This window comes from Trachurus japonicus, chromosome 4, assembly GCF_045865225.1.
Source record: "Trachurus japonicus isolate A0001 chromosome 4, Traja_1.0".
In the NCBI taxonomy this organism is placed as follows: Eukaryota; Metazoa; Chordata; class Actinopteri; order Carangiformes; family Carangidae; genus Trachurus; species Trachurus japonicus.
Genome location: NC_140910.1, coordinates 11,466,359 through 11,489,498, shown reverse-complemented (window position 1 = coordinate 11,489,498; position 23,140 = coordinate 11,466,359). Strand labels below are relative to the sequence as shown.

Here is a 23,140-nt window from a genome sequence, read left to right as displayed (position 1 = left end):
GAAAGAAATGATGACTGCAAGAAAGTCTGCATTAGATGTGAGAAGCTGGTTACCTGACCCACAACTTCTGCGAAGGAACTTCCTCAGCCTGGCTACAAAGACGACGAAAGAAAAACAACATGAATGGCTTTCCGAGAGGTGGGCTGAAAGAGGGGCCAATACAAATAGATTTTTCCGTAAGGAGTCGAACAGACGCAGACAATGAATCTAAGACCCTTAGGAGGTAGGCTACTGGCGTGGGCGGAAGGTGACCACTTTCAGAGGGCTACACGTCCGCCTAGAATAATCCAAGACGGAAATATGGAAAGGGAGGCCAACAGCGAGACAAGTGAAACCTACAGCCAGGTCGCAAATCAGGGCAAGAAGATGACAGGATTAATTTCTTCAAGAATCCCTCTAAGCATGCAAGGAAATGGCTGAAGGACAAGTGGAGGAGGAGGCATAGTCAGCTACACGAGGATCTCCAAGAGCTTTCAGATGGCCAGGCCAGAATCAATCAGACAGCTCCCTGGTAAAGTCCAGTTTAGTGCCATCAATTCACACTAAACAGAAAGGAGATGGGACCTCTGTATTCGATCCATCACCCTGGGACACAAGCAGGAGAAGGCCCAATAATAGACTGTATTTTTACTTCAGTAATATTTAGAACATGGTGTAGTCATCATATTGGTGTAGGCCTCGGTAAAGAGAGTTTGTTCTTCCCCCTCAGTCATAAAGGTCACTCACAGTTTCTTCAATATTCAAACCACTTAAGATGATACATAATCATTCAATTATTTGGGGATGGGGTTAAGCTCTGCACTGATCTCAATTAGCAGTGTATGTATCATTTAATTAAATTTGCTAATAAAGACCAACTGATCATATCTCAAATGCCCAAATAAACTGGCTCCAGTGAGGAACATGCATGGAGAGTAAATAATCTAAGTTGATTCTTACTAACTTACTTAGTATTAATAATTTAAATTACACTCAAAAAACAACCTGTAGACTGTTGAAATTTGAGCTTTTGTGTATTGTACAATGGATTAACCCTGCCTCACTGCTGCCTCCACTAATTCTTTAGACCACATTCTTCCTCAGGTAAGACTGGACCTCTCACTGGATATTACAACAACTGCTGCTGTCAGTCATGATTGTTCAACTCTACAGGCCACCAGTGACTCCAAAGCTCATTACCTAACCGCTCTCATGAGAAGCACAACCGACAGAGTGGTGACAAGTCGTTGTTTCCTGACAGGGACTGGACAGGCATGAAAGACAGGGCCACTGAGCACACAGACATATTTCTACAGCTCTCGTCAGTTCTCTTCTTAAAGATTTAACAACACAGGGCAAAAGGATTGACATTCCTTTTCACTGACTTTACTACACCCACTCACACGTGTGCAGACACACAGGGCATTAATGCATTAGTATTCAGAAGAAGCTCCCGTGCATCATATAAATACGCATTACCTCATTCATAAACAGCACAGCAGTCTCACTTAGTCATTCTCATTGGAGCCTGCAGCGCTTAACTCAATAATGAGAGGCCCCCGTCTCTACAGCTGATTATAGTCTGATCACATCTGTTTATTGCTTTCATTACCAAATCAACTCCAGTTGGGAACCAATAAACAGAAGTAACAGTGTGTGCTCGTCTAAAAAGTGCAACACTGATTGCATGTGATGTGCATATACCGTCACACAGTTTGGTGGCCTGCGATTAGTGACCATCATTAAAAAAACAAGCTGTATTCTGGACTAGTGTGGAGTCTTTGAGCAAGATGTGGCATCACAACCATTCACTACTCCAGTTTCAAGATCATTAAATCATTCAAAGGAATAGTATTATTTGTCATGCTGTGTCTGAGTTTATTGAAGCTGATGTACACGGTAACATTTTGTCACCAATGTTCCATAATCACCTTTCAATATATTGTAAACTAGATGTCTGCAACTCCTCTTATTTCTGTTTTCAGACTGTGTGAGAAGACTTTGGCCATTCACAGGTCTTATTAGAGAGAACAAGTGTTCCTATAGACTCTTCTACAAATGCAAATTGTACGTGTTCCTTGTGATGGATAAATGAATCAGCTGAAGCATTCAAGAGATGAGGAGAACTACTCTACATGTACACCACTGAAAGGGCTGGTAACTATTTCCTGGAATACAAATGATGTTCCAGCAGTAGATTCACCATGACAGCAGAAGATGAGTGGCTATGTTGAATGTTGCTAATAGTTTAACTACAGTTGTGTTGTCTCTGTTGTGTGCATCTGTTAGATAAGTGCATATGAACTGAACTGAACATAACATAACATAACATAACATAACATAACATAACATAAAACATAAGATGATAACATATGTATCCTATCATTGATGGTTAAACATTCTGGTATACGTAGTTAGCCAATTTACTGTCATCCTAGCATATTGATCATTGCTGCTTAAATGAAAGAAAACAAAACTCCATTATTTAAATTGAACTTTTATTGTTGGACAACAAGAAGACTTTCTTCAACAAAAAAATGCAATAACAATAATCATAATCATAATCATAATAACAACACAAAAACTCATCCCAGTAGCATACTTAAGTAAAAAGTTAAACAAAGAAACATAAAAGCATCAAAACATGAGGATTTAAAAAATTGTTGAAAATGAAATTCCAGTGGTTGGCATTATAGAAAATAATTTTCAAACTGTGGAAAGAAAGAAAAAAATCATGTAATTTGCAAAATAATCAGAACAGTGTAATGCTACACTTTTACAAGTAGACTGACCAAAAAAAAAAAAAAAAAACTTCTCATACCATTCCCTAAAGAGACATGACTCAAACCACATTTTCTAAAGATTATCTTTCTACTGTAGTTCGACAACACGTTTGGCAAAGGTGTTGCCTGTTCTACACAACTGAGATGGTAACATTAAATCACATCAACAATCTATAAAATACAATAGAATTGATTAACTGTATGTTTTGTTTTTTCCGAAATGAGCAGCAGCCACTTTGGCTCTCGTGTTTCCCCTGTGTTACAATTCTATGAGACAGTCTGTGCCAGGATAGTCTGGGAGGTTAAGCTCGTATTTTTTCTGAATGTCATAGGGCAGGAAGCGTCCAGCCAAGAAATGCTTCCCTGAGAAACTCATGGCGCACTTCTTTGGTGCTGTAAGTGAGATGAGAACATCTGGCTTCATCCCATCCTGACTTGGTTCTTCTACATCCCAACCTGAGGGAAACAGGAAGAGCAGTGTGATAATTTTCAGCCTGCTGTGCTCACACTCAGCAGGCAGTGTATTTGGAGTATGATGAGCTCACACTGAGCTGACTGTAGCATGAGATTTATCCTCTACATGTGCCTCCAAACTTGGAAAACTTTTACCTGGGAGCCAAAGCTCTTCAGGAGCTGCCTGGAGGCTCATTCATCAAGTTGTATTTCTGAGCCTGCAGTCTTATATCTACCCTTTTTATATGAACACTTACCTGAGGGCACATCCACACTGGCAATAGGGATCTTAACTTGCTTCAGGGTAACAAGAATACCAGAGTAGGGCTCCTTAATGTTGGCACAGTCTGCCTCTGGACCCATCATGGCATCAATCACTAGGTTGTAGGCGTCGTTTATGAGCTGCACCTGAACACAACACATATCAGATTTCATAAATGTTAAATGAGTGGTCCTCAATCTTGGTAATGGCAATCCCTCCCTAGTGACAAGAGACATAGTATGAGGGGTCACAAGAGGAAGGAAAAGTTTAATTACTTTGTATATCTGTCTCCATTATTAAACATCTTAAGCAGCTTAAACAATACTCATATGCACAGTATAGTGATCATCGTGGGATCAGAATCCTCAGAACAGCGAAATTCTGTCCAAAACTGCAATGTGACCAAGCTCCAGTCCTCTCATTTAGCCAAGTATGTGTCTTCTAAATTTGCGGTTCTGTGCATGGTTTCCCTTCTATGTGTTCTCCTTACGGGGACGCAGTGGAGGGTCAGTTACACAAAGACGTGTAAAAGGACGAATTTTGCAGAGAAAAGGGTTGTGCGTTGGGTTTTTGTCTCATTTCTTTTATTGGTAATACATTAGGATTTGTTCTGTTTTTACAACCAGCATGGAGAGTAGGTGCCTTTACAGTGACCAATAACTGTCTTTGTACATACATGTGTGTGTGAGTATTGTTTTAAGACCAACAGAAAGAAAGAAGAGAGAGGATCAGCTTTTCAGTCCCTTTTTTTCTTGTAAAACACTCTGCAGGCCTCTGTAGACCTACAGTTTACTCTAATCAAACAAGATGAGATTTGTAGGAACAGCTCAAATGTCAACTATACATTCCTTCATTTTCAGCGGCCACAAACTGAAGACATTATTGCTACACGCTCCCCAGTATATGTGTATAAAACACGTTTCTTTTGCTCCATTTTCACCTCCCTACTGTGTTTTTAAGCACCAGAAACCTCTGGAAATGCTGCTGGCTCTGTCTTCATTTGAAAACTCTACAGTTGTGTAGTAGTCCACCGGCTTAAACATTCTCAGTGTGCATGATTGCTCATGTTGCTATGTTAATGTTTAAATGTAACAGTATGGACATGGACACTTGTTTGAAAATGAACACACAGTAGCATTGAAAATCAAAACAACACACGCTATTAGAAAATTACCAAAAGCACATATAGTTTTTAAGATTGTTATTAAAGACCCTACTGGGGTCCATGTGTCACGTGTTAAAATGCTGCTGACCTCTGTGGGCAGATAGGAGAGAAAAGGGATGTCCATCTTCTCACACTGAACTGTGAAGTCCTGGTGTAGACTGTGAGAGGAGCGTTTAGGGTGGTAGATGGTCGGCTCATATTCCTACATGAGATGAGGCAACAGAGAATTAGAGGAGGGGGACACAGGGGAGGAGAGAAGGTCAGTGATTTGAGCGTTACTTCCGGACTGAGTCAGGATGATGCATCAATGCACATTTGTCCTGCAGTTCACAACAAGTGAAAATACTGTCATCCAGTGACCAGGAGCTGCAGTTTTCTGCAGTCAGTTTCCTGAATGAAAGTGGAATCTGAGAAAAGTAGAAATCCAGACACCTGAAGTCTGAAAGGCCTGTGATGCTCAACAGGAAGCATCTGTGAACTTTACACAGTCACAGCGTTTTAGAAAATCATCAATGTGCCTCTATTGAAATTGTGCTCAGCTAAATCTATGAAATATTTTACAGAGACACACATGATAATTTCATATAATAATAATAAAAAAAAATAGGCTACATTTGCATTTAATTAGATTACATTACCAATAACAGTAGTTAAAATCCCCCAAATGACAATAAAATGCCTGTTGTGTATCCCTGCATCAGTTTTAACTAGAACTATCTAACATAGCAATAATATATAACTCACACTGCCGATAATAATTCTCTCCCTGTGTTAATTACATTTCAGCTTAGTTGACTTTCACCTGTAATGGAGTATTTTTACTATCTTGTACTTACTTCTGCTCTGTGAGTTTCATCCAACCTTTGCTGAGATAAGGAGGACACTGAAATCTCAAAACCAGAGCAAATAAAATGAAAACTCTCTCTGTAATGCTCAATACCCCATGAGATAATATGTCATAAGCAGTAACGTCAGATTCAATATGGATTATAGACATCTGGCCAGTGAATCCACATGAAAGTGTAGATGCTTAAGCCAAATGACATTTTCACAGACATCACGTACAGAAATAAATAAATAAATAGAGACTGTTCCTTCAGATGTGGATGACCTACAAAGGAAGTGAACTGTCAGGTCAGACAGAGAGCTGCCTCCTTGGGGATCCTGGACGAATCAAAACGTCACAGCCACCGATCACCTGACGTCATTTCCATCATGAACTCCACAGAGCAGAGAGCCAAACCCAATCTACTGTGCATGTGTATGTGTGTGTGTTTCTGTGTTTGTCCTTGACCTCGTGAGCTGTAACACCATTGAAGAGTGAGAAATTAAGACTCACAATGGCTGTCGGTGTCACTGAGCATGAACAGAAATGAGCCATGAGACACAAACAGGCAGAGGGTACAGACAAGGCTTTTTCCAGTTCATGCTCATGTCTAACAGGGTTACACCTCCTCACCTTGGCTTGTAGTTTGTTTTTGTGTGTTTTTATACATGGCCCATTAGGAGTGAAGAGGAAAGAGAAAAGGTCTTTAGACTTACTGTGGAGCCGAAGTGGCAACAAAACACAATGGAGGACATAATGTCAAGATGTCAAAATGTTCATTTTTACATGCATTAAAGGGATAGTTCACCCAAAATTCAAATTTCACTCATTATCTACTCACCCTCATGTCGACTAAGAGCTGTGAGAATTTTCAGAGTCCTCCGTTCCTTCTCTGAGTTACGGGGGGGTCCGCGCAGCAGTATTTGTCCATATAATGGTTGTCAATGGATACCAGCTTTCTTCGTCCATAAAGGCACACCAAAAAACATCCAAATACCTCCATACTGCTCGTCTGTAATGTCCCTCTGGTATTGAATCCCCGACATGAGAAATTGTTCCGCCGGTCAGTGCAAATCACGCGAGATTTACACAGACACAGGAAGAGCAGTGAACTGAGACACTGGGAGTTTCCGCTACAAACAAGCTTAAAATATAGACTCATTTGGGGCGTCGCGTGGCGTAGTGGTTAGAGCGGGCGCCCCATGTACAGTATAGAGGCACAGTCCTCGCTGCGGTCGGCCCCGGTTCGTGTCCCGCGTCGGGCGCCATTTGCTGCGTGTCATCCCCCCTCTCTCTGCCTCCCCATTTCCTGTCTGTCTCAACTGTACTATCTATAAAGGCATAAAAGCCCAAAAAATATACTTTAAAAAAAAAAATATATATATAGACTCATTTAATTTTTTTCAGAATAATTTCTCATGTCGGGGCTTCAATACAAGAGGGACATTGCAGACGAGCAGTATGGAGGTATTTGGAGGTATTTGGATGTTTTTTGGAGTGTCTTTTTGGACGAAGAAAGTTGGTATCCATTGACAACCATTATATGGACAAATACTGCTGCGCGGACCCCCCCGTAACTCAGAGAAGGGACGGAGGACTCTGAAAATTCTCACAGCTCTTAGTCGACATGAGGGTGAGTAGATAATGAGTGAAATTTGAATTTTGGGTGAACTATCACTTTAAAATCTATGTATTTAAGAGAGATTGTAATCATATGCAGTGACAAAGCTGTGAAAGTGAATAGTAAATAATGGTGCCAGTTGGTTCATGCCAGTTATAACGTCATTAGCATCGCAAATATGAAGTTTCCGTGCAGTGACTGTCCAGGGAGCACATGTACTGAGCCAAACACAACATCATGTCCGCATGTTTTACAATCATGTGAACGATACACTGGAACTAATGCGCAGTGGGCTTGTTTTTTTAATACTCATCCAACATCAGCTTTGATTAAAGAATGTCTGTGTCCTCTGGTATGCAGCATTATGTTTTTCCGTGCCTAACGGTGGAACTAATCAAAGATGCACAACAGACTCAAACACAACCTGGTTTTGTGAACACTGGAACACTGACATCTTGGAGTGACGTGAGAAGCAAGTTGACCTGTTCGCCTGCAGCTGATCATTCATTTCAATGCTCTGTCTAATCACATTCACAGCTCTACATCAGGGGCTCAAGGCTGTGTGTGTGTGCGTGTGTGCAAGTGCGTGCGTGCATGTGTGTGTGTGTGTGTGTTAATGTTTGAGTCTGTGCATGTCTCCTTGCTGACAGGGATCACATCGCACTATGAAAAACATACACTCTTACACCCGAGCCATGGTCCAAAGTAAGTACTCAGGTTTCTCAGTTAGAGCAAACTCAGACAAGTGTGGTCCCAATCGGCCCAGCGTAGTGTTCAGCCACTTCATGATAATAAAATTTTATTTATAGTACATTTCAGAAATACACAAGAAATGACAGAGGCAGAAGGTAAAACCATTAGAAACAAAGCAAAAGAGATAAAATACCAGACAAAACATATAAAAGAGACATAAAAAAAGAAAAGGGGAATCAATGTCCAACTGTTCTTTTTTGTTTTTTCAGGTCAACATTTAGAGAAGCTCCTTATTCATTTCTGAAATGCCAGGATAAAATATATCTCGCTCAGAGCTGACCTCTGACCCCGTACTTAGCCTTGAGAATAAAAAAAGACAGAGAGAGAGGCCAGAAGGGGAGAGATAGACTCTACAGAAAACCATCATCCTGCTCAAAGTCTAACATGGTTTTAATCAGAACTACCAATGCCCTCCTGTAAATCTCTCATGTCAGACACATATGGTAAAGCAGATTCTTCTCTAAACCAAAGAGTTCTAAAAAACACATACTCATTACTTCCCTTCCAATAAAGCTATAGACTGGGGCTGTCATAGATGATAACACCACACACTAAATAAACTGCTCTGTTAAAAAGATGAGCTGCCATGTGTTTGGAGAGGATAAGTTCTGCCTGTAAAACTAAAATCTATTTGTCTTGAATTGTTGGTCAGTATGTGGCCTGAGAGGCAGACATCATGGTCATGACATCATATCGTGGCTGCCGAGCGTAAGACACAGCCAGTTTTAATGAGAGTAACAATAGCATGATATCATGGCTGTCTGAGTGCCCTTGCAGAGAGGGTAATAGGATAACTGCTCTAAACCACTTACAGCAGCTAAAATGAAATTCTTTAAAGCGCAGAAGGCCTGTATAGGGGATCCCCTGTTAGTGCTGACCCAAGCAAAGATTGTTTCCTCAATTGTGATATCATGTCAGCACCAGACTGCTCACAATGGATCATTGTTGTCTTGAATACAGTAGGGACTTACTGTGCTGTGGAGTAACTTTCATGCATTTTATTCTTGGCAACACTGATGCACTTTGTTCTTGGAATTTACTTACAAACATGCGCAGGTGTCGGGCACACACCAGGCCAATGGAGCCATTTTGATCCGGACCACAGATCACCAGCACTGTTGGCTGCTTCTTCGCTAGGGTGCTCAGAGGATAGGCCTGGTGGACAGACAAAGGGAGAGGCAGATAGGGTGAGAAATGAGCTGACGACTGAGTGAATGGAAACATGTAAGAGATAGGGATAATAGAGATGTACAAAGGAGAAAATAGAAAGGGTTGAGGAGAGAGAACAATGGCGGGACAATAATAAAGAGGAAGTTCAATAGTCATCACTATTCACTATTATCCCTTGGACATCAGGGTTCCTATTCAGGGCAGGACATCCGATCTGTGCCCCGGCCTCTCCATCATATTCACAGAGCCTGACTGCAGCATGCCAGCCATGCCAGACACGGGTGGAAATGGTACCGGCTCCATTGTCTCTTCCGTTTATGAGAAAAGGTCCAATCTCATTAAAATAACCCTGGCAGCAGTGGAAAAAATACCACTGTCCTCGCCATGGGATGCTTCCGTATATATAACACACTTTCCGTCACGGGCCTGGCTGCAGTGTTGCTGCTGGCATCTGCTTGGTTTACTAGCCACACATTGCCTTGTAAATCAACCTGCACCTTTTTAAACGAGACAGGTATACGCCTGTGGAGCTGTCAACCAGAGTGGCTAATCTTCCATCTTCAACACCCAAACAGAAGAGAAGTGTAATGTGTGTGCGTGCGTGCATGCATGTGTTGGTCCGTCCGTGCATGCGTGTGCACCCAGCCATGATTATTGCTGAGGGTCCCAAAGGTGTCTGGCTTCATTTTACACAATTTTCCTTAAAGCGCAAAACTCATTGCCGCATTACAGATTGTCAGTTGATGCTTTCGGGGACTTTTGTTAATTCAACTAAGAGGCAGCATTATTGCATTAAACAAGAGGGATTCTTCATCACCACAAAGGTCACTGCATAATTTCCTAAACTAGAACTTGTACTGAGGGAGACAGTTCACACAGACTTATGAAAATAAATGTGTGTCAGACACACAGGCCGCAAGACGAATTAGCCTGGTTTTATCACTGTCATAAATAATCTGGAACTGCAGTTCACAGTAACACTTCAGATTACTGCAAACAAATTACACTGTGGGCAATTTGTAATTATGGGGCACATATAAAATAAATTACAGGATGATGTTTTAATAGCACAAACCACAAGGTCTAATCTACAGTATTGTGAGATTGAATAAATATTTAAGTCACTTTTTTTGTAATTTAGCAGATGCAAAGAAATAGCTCAGATTGAAAAAAAGGCGGTGCGTTTGAATCAATACGTAATGCACACATAACTTACCCAGTCTAATAGGAACAAGTTTTGCTTTGTTTTCCTAAGTATATTGAGTTTATAAGCTCCAAAGTATTCCCAAGTATTACATGGGAATACTTTTTGTGTTTTTCTCATAACATCACTATTTTGTAAGTGTGCTGTACATCAAAAACTAGTAATTTACAGGTTGCTTCCCCTTCCATAATTGTATACTATTATTTTATATTAAGTGTGGCATAATTACAAAATACTTACACTATAATTTGCAGGCTGTAAAATAACATGTTACATAATATAAATTAAAACTTCAGGTGCTGCTTCATCTGCTGTGGCTGATCCTCGATGAGCCTGAAATAGGCCAAAATATTTCCACCGTGCATAAAACCCATTAACTTCCACTTCCACCAATGTATTCATGACAAGAGAAAGTTGATATAGAGAAATAGGCCATTCCCTACTTTGGATAATTGGATATAACAAGACTCAGAGCGCATTAACTAGAGCAATGAATCCAGAAGAAGAGACAGAAGCTGTTATCTACATCATAACAGCTCAGATGAGAAATCATCACAAAGACTCAGTGAGATGGAGGAGAAAGCGTTATGGCTGCTGAGGGCCACGGAGCGGACCGGAATATTAGGAAAGAGGGGCGAGGAGTGATTGAGAGGAAAAGAGAGACAGAAGATAAAAACTATGAGAGGACGGCAGTGTATTTTATCTTCATATCTAATGAGTAAGTTTCACACTATGTAACCTGATCTTAATGACACTTAATGATACATCTCACTGAGTTCATTTACAGTGATATTCTCTGTGAATACATATGTACTCAATATGTGTGGTCTCAGCTATAATGTCAGGCTTTCTGTGCTGACCTGCTCCCAAGAGGGAAATGCCAACTGTCATTATTGCAACATCTATTAAAGACTAACCGTATTTGATAGTGCTGCCCCCTGCTGTGAACTCACCCATATACGTTCAGCAGACGTCACTGGACTAAATTAAATCATTAAGGGACAAAAGAAGCAGCGAGGTGGTAGCGGCACTATCACATGTCCCCACTGGAAATGATCAGCTGACTCTACAGTCGCTAAGAAAGCTACGGAGAATGGTTTGATGTATTTTGGATTGTTTTGGTTTTGGTTTCAAGACCCCAACTCTGCATCTGCTCTGATCAACCGTTGTTCCATGTGCAGCAGGAAGCAATTTTCAACAAAAAGGCCTCCAAAATCCACCATGTCCTCTGTCAGATAGGAAAAGTTAAAGAGTCAAATAAAAAGTTGTTTTCCTCAAGAGTCGGTGGAAATCGAAATGCAGCTAGCGAATGTTGGACGTAAACCCATCTGATGGACAGAAACGTGACTCAGAATGAACTCCAGGTCTGCCTTGTATCTTTGTGTGTTTTTTTCAGCATACGCAGGTTCACATGAGGAGGTTCGATGACCTGGTCTCTAAGTGCCGAGGGCCAGTGAGGAGGAGTGAGGAGGATCAGTGATATCAGTGCTGGAGCCATTTTACGCTGCTGGAGAAACCATTAGAGCCACACACTGTCGAAGGTGAGCAGCTATAAAGGGAGCAAGCTGGATCAATTCAGGCACAGCTCTGATATGTTTTGAAGCATTTGTTTCATCTCACTTGTCACAGGAGCTTAATACACTCTAACACTCTAACACCTCAGCATATATGTTTTTCTGAAAGTGGGCTTTGCTACTGATAAGAGAGTGGGCGGTGGCAATTAGCAAAAGAGGAGGCAGGGACAGTTTCTAATGGCTCCCTGTCTTTGTTGGCTGTGATGTTGTATGTGCTCCTCTTTTTGTTTTTTTAATGGAAACAATAAGGACTGCTGCGGCAAGCTTCAAGCAAACACTGAATTTTATGACTATTTTAATCACCATATTAAAAACAACTCATAAGTATGACCTAATTTCTTCGTGCTTTTAAATGTGTTTTACACTTAAAGGAAAAAAGACGGACAGCATTGCCAAAACAAACTAAAGCCCTGTGGACTTACAGCCAATAGTGATGATAGCTTCTATAAGCTTGTAAATAAAACTCTATAAACTAATAAAGTTGTTCAAATGTTTTCCAGTGTTTGAGATATTTATGATGTTTTTGATGTGCGCGAGACTTCTACAAGTGCAGACAGATGGTTTGTTGCAGCTGTTGAGCAGGTCTGTGATCTCGTTGCTTCCTTTCATCCACTCTCCTGTACAGCTTTAGGCATTTTCTCTTAGTGCTCTGTAGTTCACCTGACAGGATGTATGACATTTAAGCCCCAAAGAGAACAGATAAAGTCTTGAAAATAAAACATCTTTTTCCATGAGTTCTTAGTTCTCACTTAACCCTGTATTGTAGAGGAGGCTGTACACACTGTATTTTTTTTTTATCAGTATTTTCACATTAGGAGGAACATATAGGAGGGGCTTCAATTAGCAGGAAAGGTTGGAGGTGAGAGTGGTCTAGAGCAAAACATTGCTGGTAAAAAAAAGTACTGTCTTGATTGTAATAAGGTCTCTATGGGAATACCCCTTTGAAATAAATGTTAAAGACACATGTGCCTTCAGCTCCAATCAATCTGAAACACACACTGAGCCTGAGAAAACATGATCATGGTCCTAAAAACACAAATATACTCACATACACAGAAAAATACTGTCTTGAGACTGTATGAGAAGACCAAACTGAAGTCCAGGGGCTCCTGTAAACTACAGGCTTAAATTTATTGCTGTGTGGTAATAAAAACACCTCCTGTCTCCTCTCAGGTGATGAAAAGTCTCAGACTGATATAGAAACACACAAACACACACAAAGGCACACACACACCTACACACACATCCACACATCCCTGGTTTTAGGTTTTCTGTAAGTAATTCGTCTACTGTTCCAGCAGCCACTGCCACCGGGACCAGACTGTGTGTGTGTGTGTGTGTGTGTGTGTGACTGAACACATGCTTATTTGTGTGATGTATGTGGAAGGCAGCAGTAGGCCTGCAGTGAAATCGGTGAAATCAGACTGTCTGCATCCCCTTCTACTGTAATTTCCCTTAAATAGCAGTGATGTCATGTAAGCGGTAGCGCGCTGCTGGCGGCTGTGGGCAGCAGCGGTCCCGGGCCGGCCGTCCAGGCCATGTTTGTCTTGTAAGGCTACGCTGGTGGTAGAGGGCCAGGCACGGGGCCAGCGGTGGCTGATGATAATAGAGGGGAAGTGGATGTGGTGGGTTTAATCACACACTGTGAGGGGAGAACACAGTCTACTTCTGGGTGATGCTGCCGCTCTGCCTGTCTCAAGTTTTATTTCTTTTTTTTTTTTTGCATGTTCCCTGTTTTCCATTTAAAATGTTGCTGTTGTGACTGTCTGTCACCCCCCACGAACATAATTGCTTTCTTAGGGTCAACATTTATGAACCTGAAAATGTACGACTGTTCAGAAGAACTGCTATAAAACCAAACCAGTTACGATTATAAATCAGCTCAAAGCATAATAGTAAAGTTTTTTCTTTGTTTTTGTTTTTGCCATGGTGCAACAAGATGTAAAGACAATTCATATTTCATATATGAACATGAATTACTTCATTAATCCCCAAAGGGAAATTAATTTGTCTGTCAGCTCATCTACCATTTGCAGAAGATTTTTTTTTAAAAAGCCTGATGGCTGAAGGTAAAAAGGATCTAAATAAAACCTTTAGCTACCTTACAGTAAATTATGTTTGACACACATCTTAGCAAAGGATTGTCTTCCTCTATATTTAGCTCCAGTTTGGTCTTCTCCGATCTCTGGGAGAAGGATCTGGAATAACTGCCTCTAATTAAAATGGAGTTGACGAGAGACCTAAACAAAACAACAAAGTTGTGTATCAGGAAACCAAAACAAAGAGCTGAAAGACGTTAAAATGTCCCTTTAAGCTGAGAAGAACAGCAGAGTTAGGTAACAATTCACTGTGGGTTTCACATCATTTTGGTGAATTGTAAAGTTAAATATCAATTAATGAAGATATAAAGACAACGTCATTGTTATTGTACCAAAAATCAACTAGATTTGTTGACCAAAGAACATGCCCTTTCCCCGAAGCCTTAAAACCATCATTAAATTGCCTTTACCACTTTTATCAATGGGTTTTGTAACACATTTGTGTTTCTGCTCCTGTGTGTCTCTCCACGTCCGTGTCTCGTTCCCTCTTATTCTCCTCATCCCTCTTCTTGACAGCAACACAAGGTTTCATGTGTCTTGTAGCTCAGACTCTTATTCATTACAGCCTGTTGAGGAGCACACTAAGGAAACCAGTGTGGCACTAAACCAAACCAGTGGTCTGGTCAAAGGGAACCACATGTGTTTCTGTCAGCCCTCCACATGCACACACACACACACACACGCACACAGACAATTCATATCACAGCAGAATGAAACTGCTACCACACCAGAGAGGAGGAGCTGTGGTTCTGGTCCGGTGTGGTTCAGGACAGCTGAGCACAGAGTGAGCTCAGGTGTTCTGCCCCGAGGTGAGCTGCTCTCTGTTTGGAAGTTAATGTCACAGAAAGTTAGAACATTTCCTCTACATAATAATCAGGCATTTTGTATGGGAGTTAATGCAAATTAGGAAAGTGTAAGTAGCAGCAGCTGTGACTTATTGCCCTCTTTTAAAATCGAACATAGTCACAACAAGATCTCAAACACAGACTTTGCAGTGGCTGTTGGTAAAGTCTTTCCTTCTTTCTTTTTAAACCTTTTTTTAAATGTGGGCTATTGCCTAAACAGATTTACACAAAAGTGGGTTGATTGAAGGCACAGTTTGATTTTATTTGACTTATAACAGTGGAGTTGCATTGGTTGTTTTTATGCAGAATAAAAAGAAGCATCATCGGAAAAATTTGCATAACTTTATTTGATTTGAAAAATTTTTTCAATAACATTTTGTTTATCCAGAAAAAACTGTGACCTCTCTCAAAGAAACAGATTGATTGATTGAGTGAAAAGACCAATTTAAAAAAGCTGTGTGACATTTTCAAACAATTACCAAATGTTTATGCTGTTGAACTTTGGTATTTCATTGGCAAAACAAAAGACACATCAGCTCAGAGGAAAAGATTATACTGATTAACTCATGGAAAACATATGAGGAAATATATGAAAGATAAATTGGAATTGCTGGTGTGGTGTTATTGTACAGCAAGAGCACAACATAGCACACACTAAAAAGCATACAAAGGCACACACACACACACACACAGTAAATAGCATACCACTGCTCAGTGCTTGGTGCCGCTGGTTTAATGGCCCAAAGAAAAGAGATTTGGAAGCGTAACAGCACATTCAGACAGGGGCTCATTTAGCAATAAAACAAAACGACTAAAGATTCTGGAATTACGTAATTTACCTCAACCTTGATATATAGTGATAGTACAGAACTGGATCCCACCACACAAATGTGGATGGGATGTGAGGGGGGATTATGAATGACTTGAGAGAGTGAAAAAGTAAACCTCACTGTGTTCTGCTTCATGCTTACAGCACAGTAGGGATATGGAGCCAAGAGAAAATAAAGACAGACAGACAACAAAGGAGGTCTGGAGGAGAAAGGTTATACAGACCTTGGTGATTGCGAGGGCACATGCTTGTCCCCAGATCTCTATCAGCTGCTGTTGTCCAAACCTGTAGTCCCTCAGTAGCTCTGTCTCAATAGCTGCCGCCTCCCCTTTACTGTCAGACACAGAATAACAAATGGTTAGTAAGAGAGGTATCATGTTTGTTAATCATTATCATCCATAAAAACATCAGCAGCTTAAGTATAGGTGGAGCTGTTCTGGGAGAAATGTAGACAGTGTTAAACCTGTTGTCACTGGTCTAAATACTCCAAGCCTGCATAAAGACTTTGCACAGTATTCATATTCTAGAGCACCAATAATGAATCCAATTCAAAGTCCCTGAAGTGTAAATCAAAGTGTTATTTCTGCCTGGATGTAAATTGATGCCCACAAACAGTCATACATGAATATTTTTACATTATGTATTTAAGTTTATTACCATTTCTTACATACAGTGTGAACACCTCCCCATTCACTTGAAAGGGAAATCATTTTGAGATGAAGAGTGCACAGTCAAAATCACTTTCTTTGGGCTCCACATTGGTGCTCATGCCAAAAATGCAGCAGGCATTTTACAAGATGACATTCAGATTTATACACAGTTGTATACTGTCAGAACACGGCTAAATCTGTCTGCCTATGCAAACACGCATAAGTAACTAGTTGTCACGTATCTGTTAAATCAACAAGTGCAGCCAGATGGTTTTTAAGAGTTACTCATTAAAGTCAAGGTCTTCTCATACCTGAACAGCTTCTGGGAAGTGTGATCATGAAACTCAAGACAGAGCAACTGCGTGAACAACTGGACTTCAGCCTTTACAGCACATGTACACATGACGTTCACATGTTTTCTGTATAATTATATCAGTTATCTAATGTTTACACATGTTTGGTCTTGATTGTCACTGATTGTGCTTCCTCTGGCTGTTGTCGGCAGTGTATGACAGCATGACTAATGTCACTGTATTCAAGCCTGCTGTTGTCACTTTAAGTGTGTGTGTGTGTGTATGTGCGTGTGATAGTGAGCGTGACAAATAGGACAGCACAGCAGTGGACAGGTGACATGGCCATATAGCCACACTGCTGTCAGCTATTATTCAGAGTATGGAAAGCAGTAACAGGCCAGAGGAAATCAATCTGCCTTCATTTCAGATCTGGTTCCATAACATCCCTATTACTCTACAGACACCTGGTGGACCTGCTCAGTACTGCAGCTCAATGCCCAGAGGACCAGAGAGTCACTTTCACTTTACTGAAAACAATACTGGATGTCGTCTTTTCAAATCATTGTGTTTCAAAGCCCCCCAGAGAAAACACCACAGGAGAGGGAGTAACGCAGCCACTGTATTACTACTTAAGATTCTTTCAAGTGAGAATATATTTGTGACTGCACTACTGTCTTACCTTCAGATCACTTAACGGACTATTGGAGACCAATAACAGCAGATGAGAGAAGGATCAATGCACAAAATCAATATTGTGGCTCTAATCAACAGTGACTCAGCAGGGTGGTTCCACTCTGAGATCAAGGCCTCCATGTGTGTGAGTGTGTTGCATAATTTAGGCCACTTCTCATCGCATCATATTTCAACATATAAAATCCACATAAGGAAGAAGCAAATGTAACACAATGAATAGGACTGTATAATTCACTACCACGTACAATTAGCCTACAACACATTTAGATGTAAACACAGATAAGATAAGATCTCAGATAAGATCTAAGATGAAGTGCACAACAGATTTCTGGTAAATTGGGTTTGCAGAACTCTACAGAGACCTACGTTTTTAGCATATTTAAAATCTCAATCATCATCATCATTGTTACTGCAGCGGAAGAGTTTATAGTCTTTTAGGCAGTAATAACACTGTATTATAGTGCTGCCTCACAACAGTATTGTCCATTTCCCTGGATGGAAAACACAAAGTGTCACTATTACTGCTGTTTATGGTCAATTACAGTGAAGGACAGTATCTGACACTATCTAACTTATCTGCATCCTTTTGTGCGTGAATAATTTATTTGTGTGTGTGTGTGTGTGTGTGTGTGTGTGTGTGCGTGCGTGCGTTGTAAAATGCAGTCTGTGTATGTACCTATACATATTCAGTGTCAATTGTCACCTTCTTTGAAGCATCAGTGTGAAAAGCTTGCTGGTGTTCTTTTAAGACATTAAGGTGTGTGTGTGTGTGTGTGTGTGTGTGTGTGTGTGTGTGTGTGTGTGTGTGTGTGTGTGTGTGTGTGTGTGTGTGTGTGTCTGTGTGTGTGTCTGTGTGTGTGTGCATGCACACTTGTGTTTGTGTGTCAGAAATCCCATGTTTCCAACTGGGGCTTCTGGCATTTACCTGTGCCAGTGGAGCAACAGCAGCTGTCCCCCACAGCTCACCTCAGGGATGTTTCCTGAGTCACTGTGACAAGTTGATCTTTGGAAAGTTCACCTCAGTCCACAGGGTTCGCTCTGTGTTTCTCTGCATCACAGCTTCTTCCACTTTTCACTGAGCTGAGGAGATTCTGGATCTTTCATTTGAGAGGGGGAACCCACTTTGAATACAAAATCCCAAATCTCTGTGTTGTTGTCTTTGATGTGGAGAGCCATCACAGTTAACAGTTAACATTACTAACAAGTAGCAAAGTGTTGTGGGTGTGCAGCTCAACAGCTGCTAGTTCTAGCCAAGAGGCTCTGCCACAAGAGAGCAGCAGTGTTTTGGACAGACTAAAGACAGATGGTGGTTTCATGCCACATACTGCATGTCTTTCCAATTAATTACCATCTCTGATCATGTTCATTGTAGAATTTTTATTCAAGCATTTATTTACCTGAGGGATACTGGAAACCCCAGTGCAACCAGATATGTTTGCATTTAAATGTGCAAGGAACCTGCTGAAAGATTCAACATCAAATTGACTATAGTGGAAAGCAGGTATGCAGATATAACCCAGTCCCTGATTTACAAAGAAAAAAACATGTGTAGGCGTGAGCATGTGAGTGTGTGCAGCAGCAGAGAAAAAGGGGTTTTATGAGGAGCAGCTTCTGTTGCATCTGTAGCCACAGTGATGTAGCAGCAAGCCACCTCTCTGAGGAGGTAGAGATGATTTCCCAATGCTGGGTGTGATGTGCTTCTGCGATGTGTCACCTTCATTGTAGCGCTGCTCAACTGTGATCCCACTGTGCTTAATGAGTCTGTTTACCTTACACAGGAGATAAGGCAAAATGAAACTTTAATGGTCCCTTCGGGGATATTGCAACACTGCAGCAGTAAATAATAATAATGAAGATGTTTAGACATATTGAAATTTTAATTATGAAAAAAAAAAACATGTGGAGATCACAAACAGACTAATCCTTCATCACCAGTTCCAGCTCTCACCATTGTTTCTGCACTATACATGCATTATGTGTTGTTAAAAATAACATAGTACGTGTAGAGTTCAGCCATGCATTTTGTACAGTACGTACACAAAATGTTGCGACATATAAAGCACACTAAAGCCATCCAAACCATCAGCCCTGCCACAGATTTAATGAAAGCAGCTCAAGGAAACGCACAACATAAGCACACTATATTTATCATGTAATGCCGTCCAATTAAATGCTTGTGGATAATATTCTGCTGCTGTGAAGCATCCATGTATCATGAGACATAAAAACCCTAGTTTTCTAACACTGAAAGACTGAAATAGACACATTCACCACCCCCTCCCTCTCAGTTTGCCTAATTTCCACCTTTCCATCGTGATCTGCTTGTGAGATAAGGAGCATGACTAAAATAACCAATGGTGAAAGAAAGTAGTCAACAATCTCCCATTTAATACTTGCCGAGGGGCGCTCTGCGTCATGAAGCAAATTAAGATGGATAATGTCTGTTTTGTTTCCACAAACACATCAAAGACTCTTGACATACCAAATTGAGAACATAAACAAAACCTTAGCTTTGCCAATATGAATCTTTTCCAGCTTTTGCCACACTAACATTGCCACACCCTGATAGGAAACCTCATTGCTGTTTAGGCCAAGATTTAAACATTGCAATAATGATGGTTTGTCATAAAACTTTGTACAGAAGAAGGATCTACACAGCTAGAGAGAGAATTTGTAGAGATGTTAGTGACTTCAGATTTTTCCTCCAGTTGGTTGCACAAATGTTTCACATATATTTTTATATATTTTGCAATATAACCTCAGCAACTGAAACTCAGCACTCAGAACATGCTAGAAGAACAAACATGCTAGCTAGTACTACAGCCCTGTTGCTTCTGGTTCCAGATTTACTGTTGTGTAACCGACTAAAATGTACCCACTAGGAAAAGGTCACATGCATGATGGGAATTGTTCCAATCTCTTAAGAAGCAGATAATTTTTAGTCATACCCCTGTTGTAGAGATGACATAAAGAATACAAACAGAGACCTCTCTGTCCTCTCTCCTATTATTTCTGTACCTCCTGCTCAGTTTCATACTCTAATGTTGTTGATCATACTTCAGTCCTTTTAAAAGCAAATAAAGTACCACATTAAATAACAGGTAGGAAACGGTGACATTTCCACATAAATTAGCATTTTGTAGCAGTTATCACAGTTAAAAGGGTGGCGAGTCGTAAATACAGACAGTGAAAGGTTTTGTTTATTGCTGTAAGTAACAAGTTGTTGTGTATAGTAGGTTTATCTCCAACGTCATTAATGCAGTGCTCTATAATTTTTCAATGACAATGACAAATAGCAGTAGCTATAGGTTTATCAGTGGGAAAATACTGATCCTCTACATCAACTACATCAAATGTAGAAACCTTATGTTAATGTGGATGAATCTCCGCTACCCACACTTGTTAATGGGCCCATTTTCGCTAAATAGAGCCGACCAGCGTTTCCTTCGTGGCGAGTCATGAGAATAACGCAGCCAAATCGCCGTTTATGGTCGGAACTACGACGGTATGTGATCCCCTTTGAACCTCTGACTTTAACTATTGATGAATGAAAACATGAGTCTGTCTTGCGCCAGTCAAAGAATTTTACGGTGCGCGGAGGCTCATAAATGTAGTGTGAAAACGCTTCGCTTTTCCAAAACTCCTCGTTGTCCCTTTAAACACCCAATACCCTACTGCATGTCACGAATATAGACAAAAATATATGTTTAACATATATTTTCGATTGCACAATGCTATTCAAACTGAAGTAGGCCTACATCACTGACCTTACATTAGTGAATGAGGCCTCTGTATAGAGACACGCTAGCTGCACTGGGTTGTGGGTTTGGCCAAATGCTACCGTCGGCATGCCAACACCCATTAGCCATAACGACATTCTGCTGTGAGCATATATCATGTTTATACTGCGTTCGGCTTAGTTTAGCCAGCAAGCGTTAATGTTACTTAGCAATAAACACAAAGTACAGCTGAGTCTGATGGGTCTGTTAAAATTACGGATAAAGGCGTGGTTTTGAAAGTAAATGTTGAATTTTTGACATCCTAGATGAAAAGTCAGGTAACCACTGACTTTCTGGGGACAATGAATGTTAAAAATGGACTAATGACATTAATTGACACTGCATGGCTTAGTGCTAGCAGAATACATGTTTTGGGTAGGTATAGCCTACATGAAATGGATGGACTGACAATGGTAGAATATGTCTTCAACTTTGTACCATCACCAACTGTAAAATGTTTAATGGATATTTTTTAATCAACTTGTACAGAGTGGCAAATATTACAAGTCCAATTTGCCTCCTACAGTATGTGACCAAAACTCTACAGGCACTTGTGTAATAATTATGCACATGCATTTTTAGTGTCCTGCTGTAGACCAATTTATAATTAGATGTCACTGGATGGCCAACCACTGTGTGGTTAAATTGACTCATCCATCTATCAACACATCAATGGAAGTTTATTTTTCTAGCCGTGTGATTTAATGATGGTAATTCTCAGTCTGTTTTATTAATATACAGTAGCTTAGGCTTTATTGTGTCCAAAGGCTCTGAGGGAGAGGCAACAGCTGCTATTAAGACAGCTGCTGATTGTGAATGTATGTGAAAGACAGACTGTGGCTATTGAGGTATTAATAACTCAAGTTACACTGTGAGGCTGCATGAAGGGTGGGCTGGACTGTGTGGGCGGATAAATTGTATAGTGGGGGGGGGCTGTCTTTTTCAATTGTTTTCTCTGGGTTTTCTGCCCTACAATTATCTGTGAGCTACTTGTGTAACTAAACAATTGTGGTTCTGCAGTGTTAAAATGGATGAAGAGAATTTAAAAACAAATATGTCCAAATAGCTGAATCATTCATATAACCTTGATACATATCATAAGAAGCTGCTTCTGAAACACCTTGACCGAGTGATTTGACCTGGATGTGCATCATACAAAAGTGTATCAAAAGACACTGCAATATTCTCCACTCTCTTTTTTAGTCACCCACCTCCACTGCTCTGTGCTTTGATCCCCAGCTCACCTCATCTCACCTCATCACTCACCCCATTTTGCCCTTTTCCATTTTCTTTCTCTGTTTTCCTGTGTTGCTCTCTTGTCCTCCTATTCTGCCACCCTTTGTCTCTCTATCTGCCGCCCTGCTGATGAAGGTTCACACTTCACTGAACCGGAGTGACGGCAGATGGACAAATGACAGTGAGAAAACAGAGAGCAAGAGGGAGAGAGAGAGAGAGAAAGAGAGCAGAGGGAGAAGGAGCATGAGAGATGACTCACCCTGGTTGATTAAATCTGCTGTATTTTCTTTTCTTTTTAAGACACAGGTTGTTGACCTGAGGAATGACTTTAAAGGAAAACTGCAGGAGATAAATACACCTATATATCGCTATATAAGCTAAAGGTTGATCCTGTGGATCTATCATTACTCATTTTAAGCTTCACTTTCATCACTACCCTGGAGATAATCTCATTATAGACACTCAGCCTTGTTCCAACTGAAAGGCTTTGGTCATAATTTTGGCATCATGCTGATGGACAGTCATTCTCATGTTCTGCTAAGCACTATAGCGTGTACCATGATGCTGAAGGATAGATCCCCTGCTATTAAAACCAGATTATCAGTGGGTTTTTGAGGTGTGTGTGTGTGTGTGTGTGTGTGTGTGTGTGTGTGTGTGTGTGTGTGTGTGTGTGTGTGTGTGTGTGTGTGTGTGTGTGTGTGTGTATCTAATTTAACATGTGTCATCTCAGGACACCTTTCATCGTCAGTCAAGTCTCATGGAGGGCGCCCCCAGGAGGTCCTGCAGCATCCAGCTAAGAGATGATATACAGGCGAAAAGTCAAGTGGGGGTGGGGGACAGCAGGAAAATGATGGAAGGTTCAGCACTAAATTGCTTATAGTTTAGAGAGCAGAGATCCATCTTTGCTTGGTAAAAAAAAAAAAGAA

General features: G+C 40.7%; 1 protein-coding gene across 1 annotated transcript in view; it reads right to left on the bottom strand.

The window, feature by feature from the left end:
• Nucleotides 1-2,541: 2,541 nt before the first annotated feature.
• The window catches only part of yjefn3 (YjeF N-terminal domain containing 3), a 52,439-nt gene continuing 31,840 nt past the window's right edge, over nt 2,542-23,140 (bottom strand). Inside the window, exons 2-6 of the mRNA XM_085773912.1 lie at nt 15,788-15,896; nt 8,887-8,997; nt 4,731-4,844; nt 3,473-3,623; nt 2,542-3,218 (exon numbers count right to left, since the gene is read on the bottom strand). Of these exons, the coding sequence (XP_085630038.1) occupies nt 3,022-3,218; nt 3,473-3,623; nt 4,731-4,844; nt 8,887-8,997; nt 15,788-15,896 (682 nt within the window). The 3' untranslated portion in view covers nt 2,542-3,021. The remainder of the gene's footprint in view (nt 3,219-3,472; nt 3,624-4,730; nt 4,845-8,886; nt 8,998-15,787; nt 15,897-23,140) is intronic.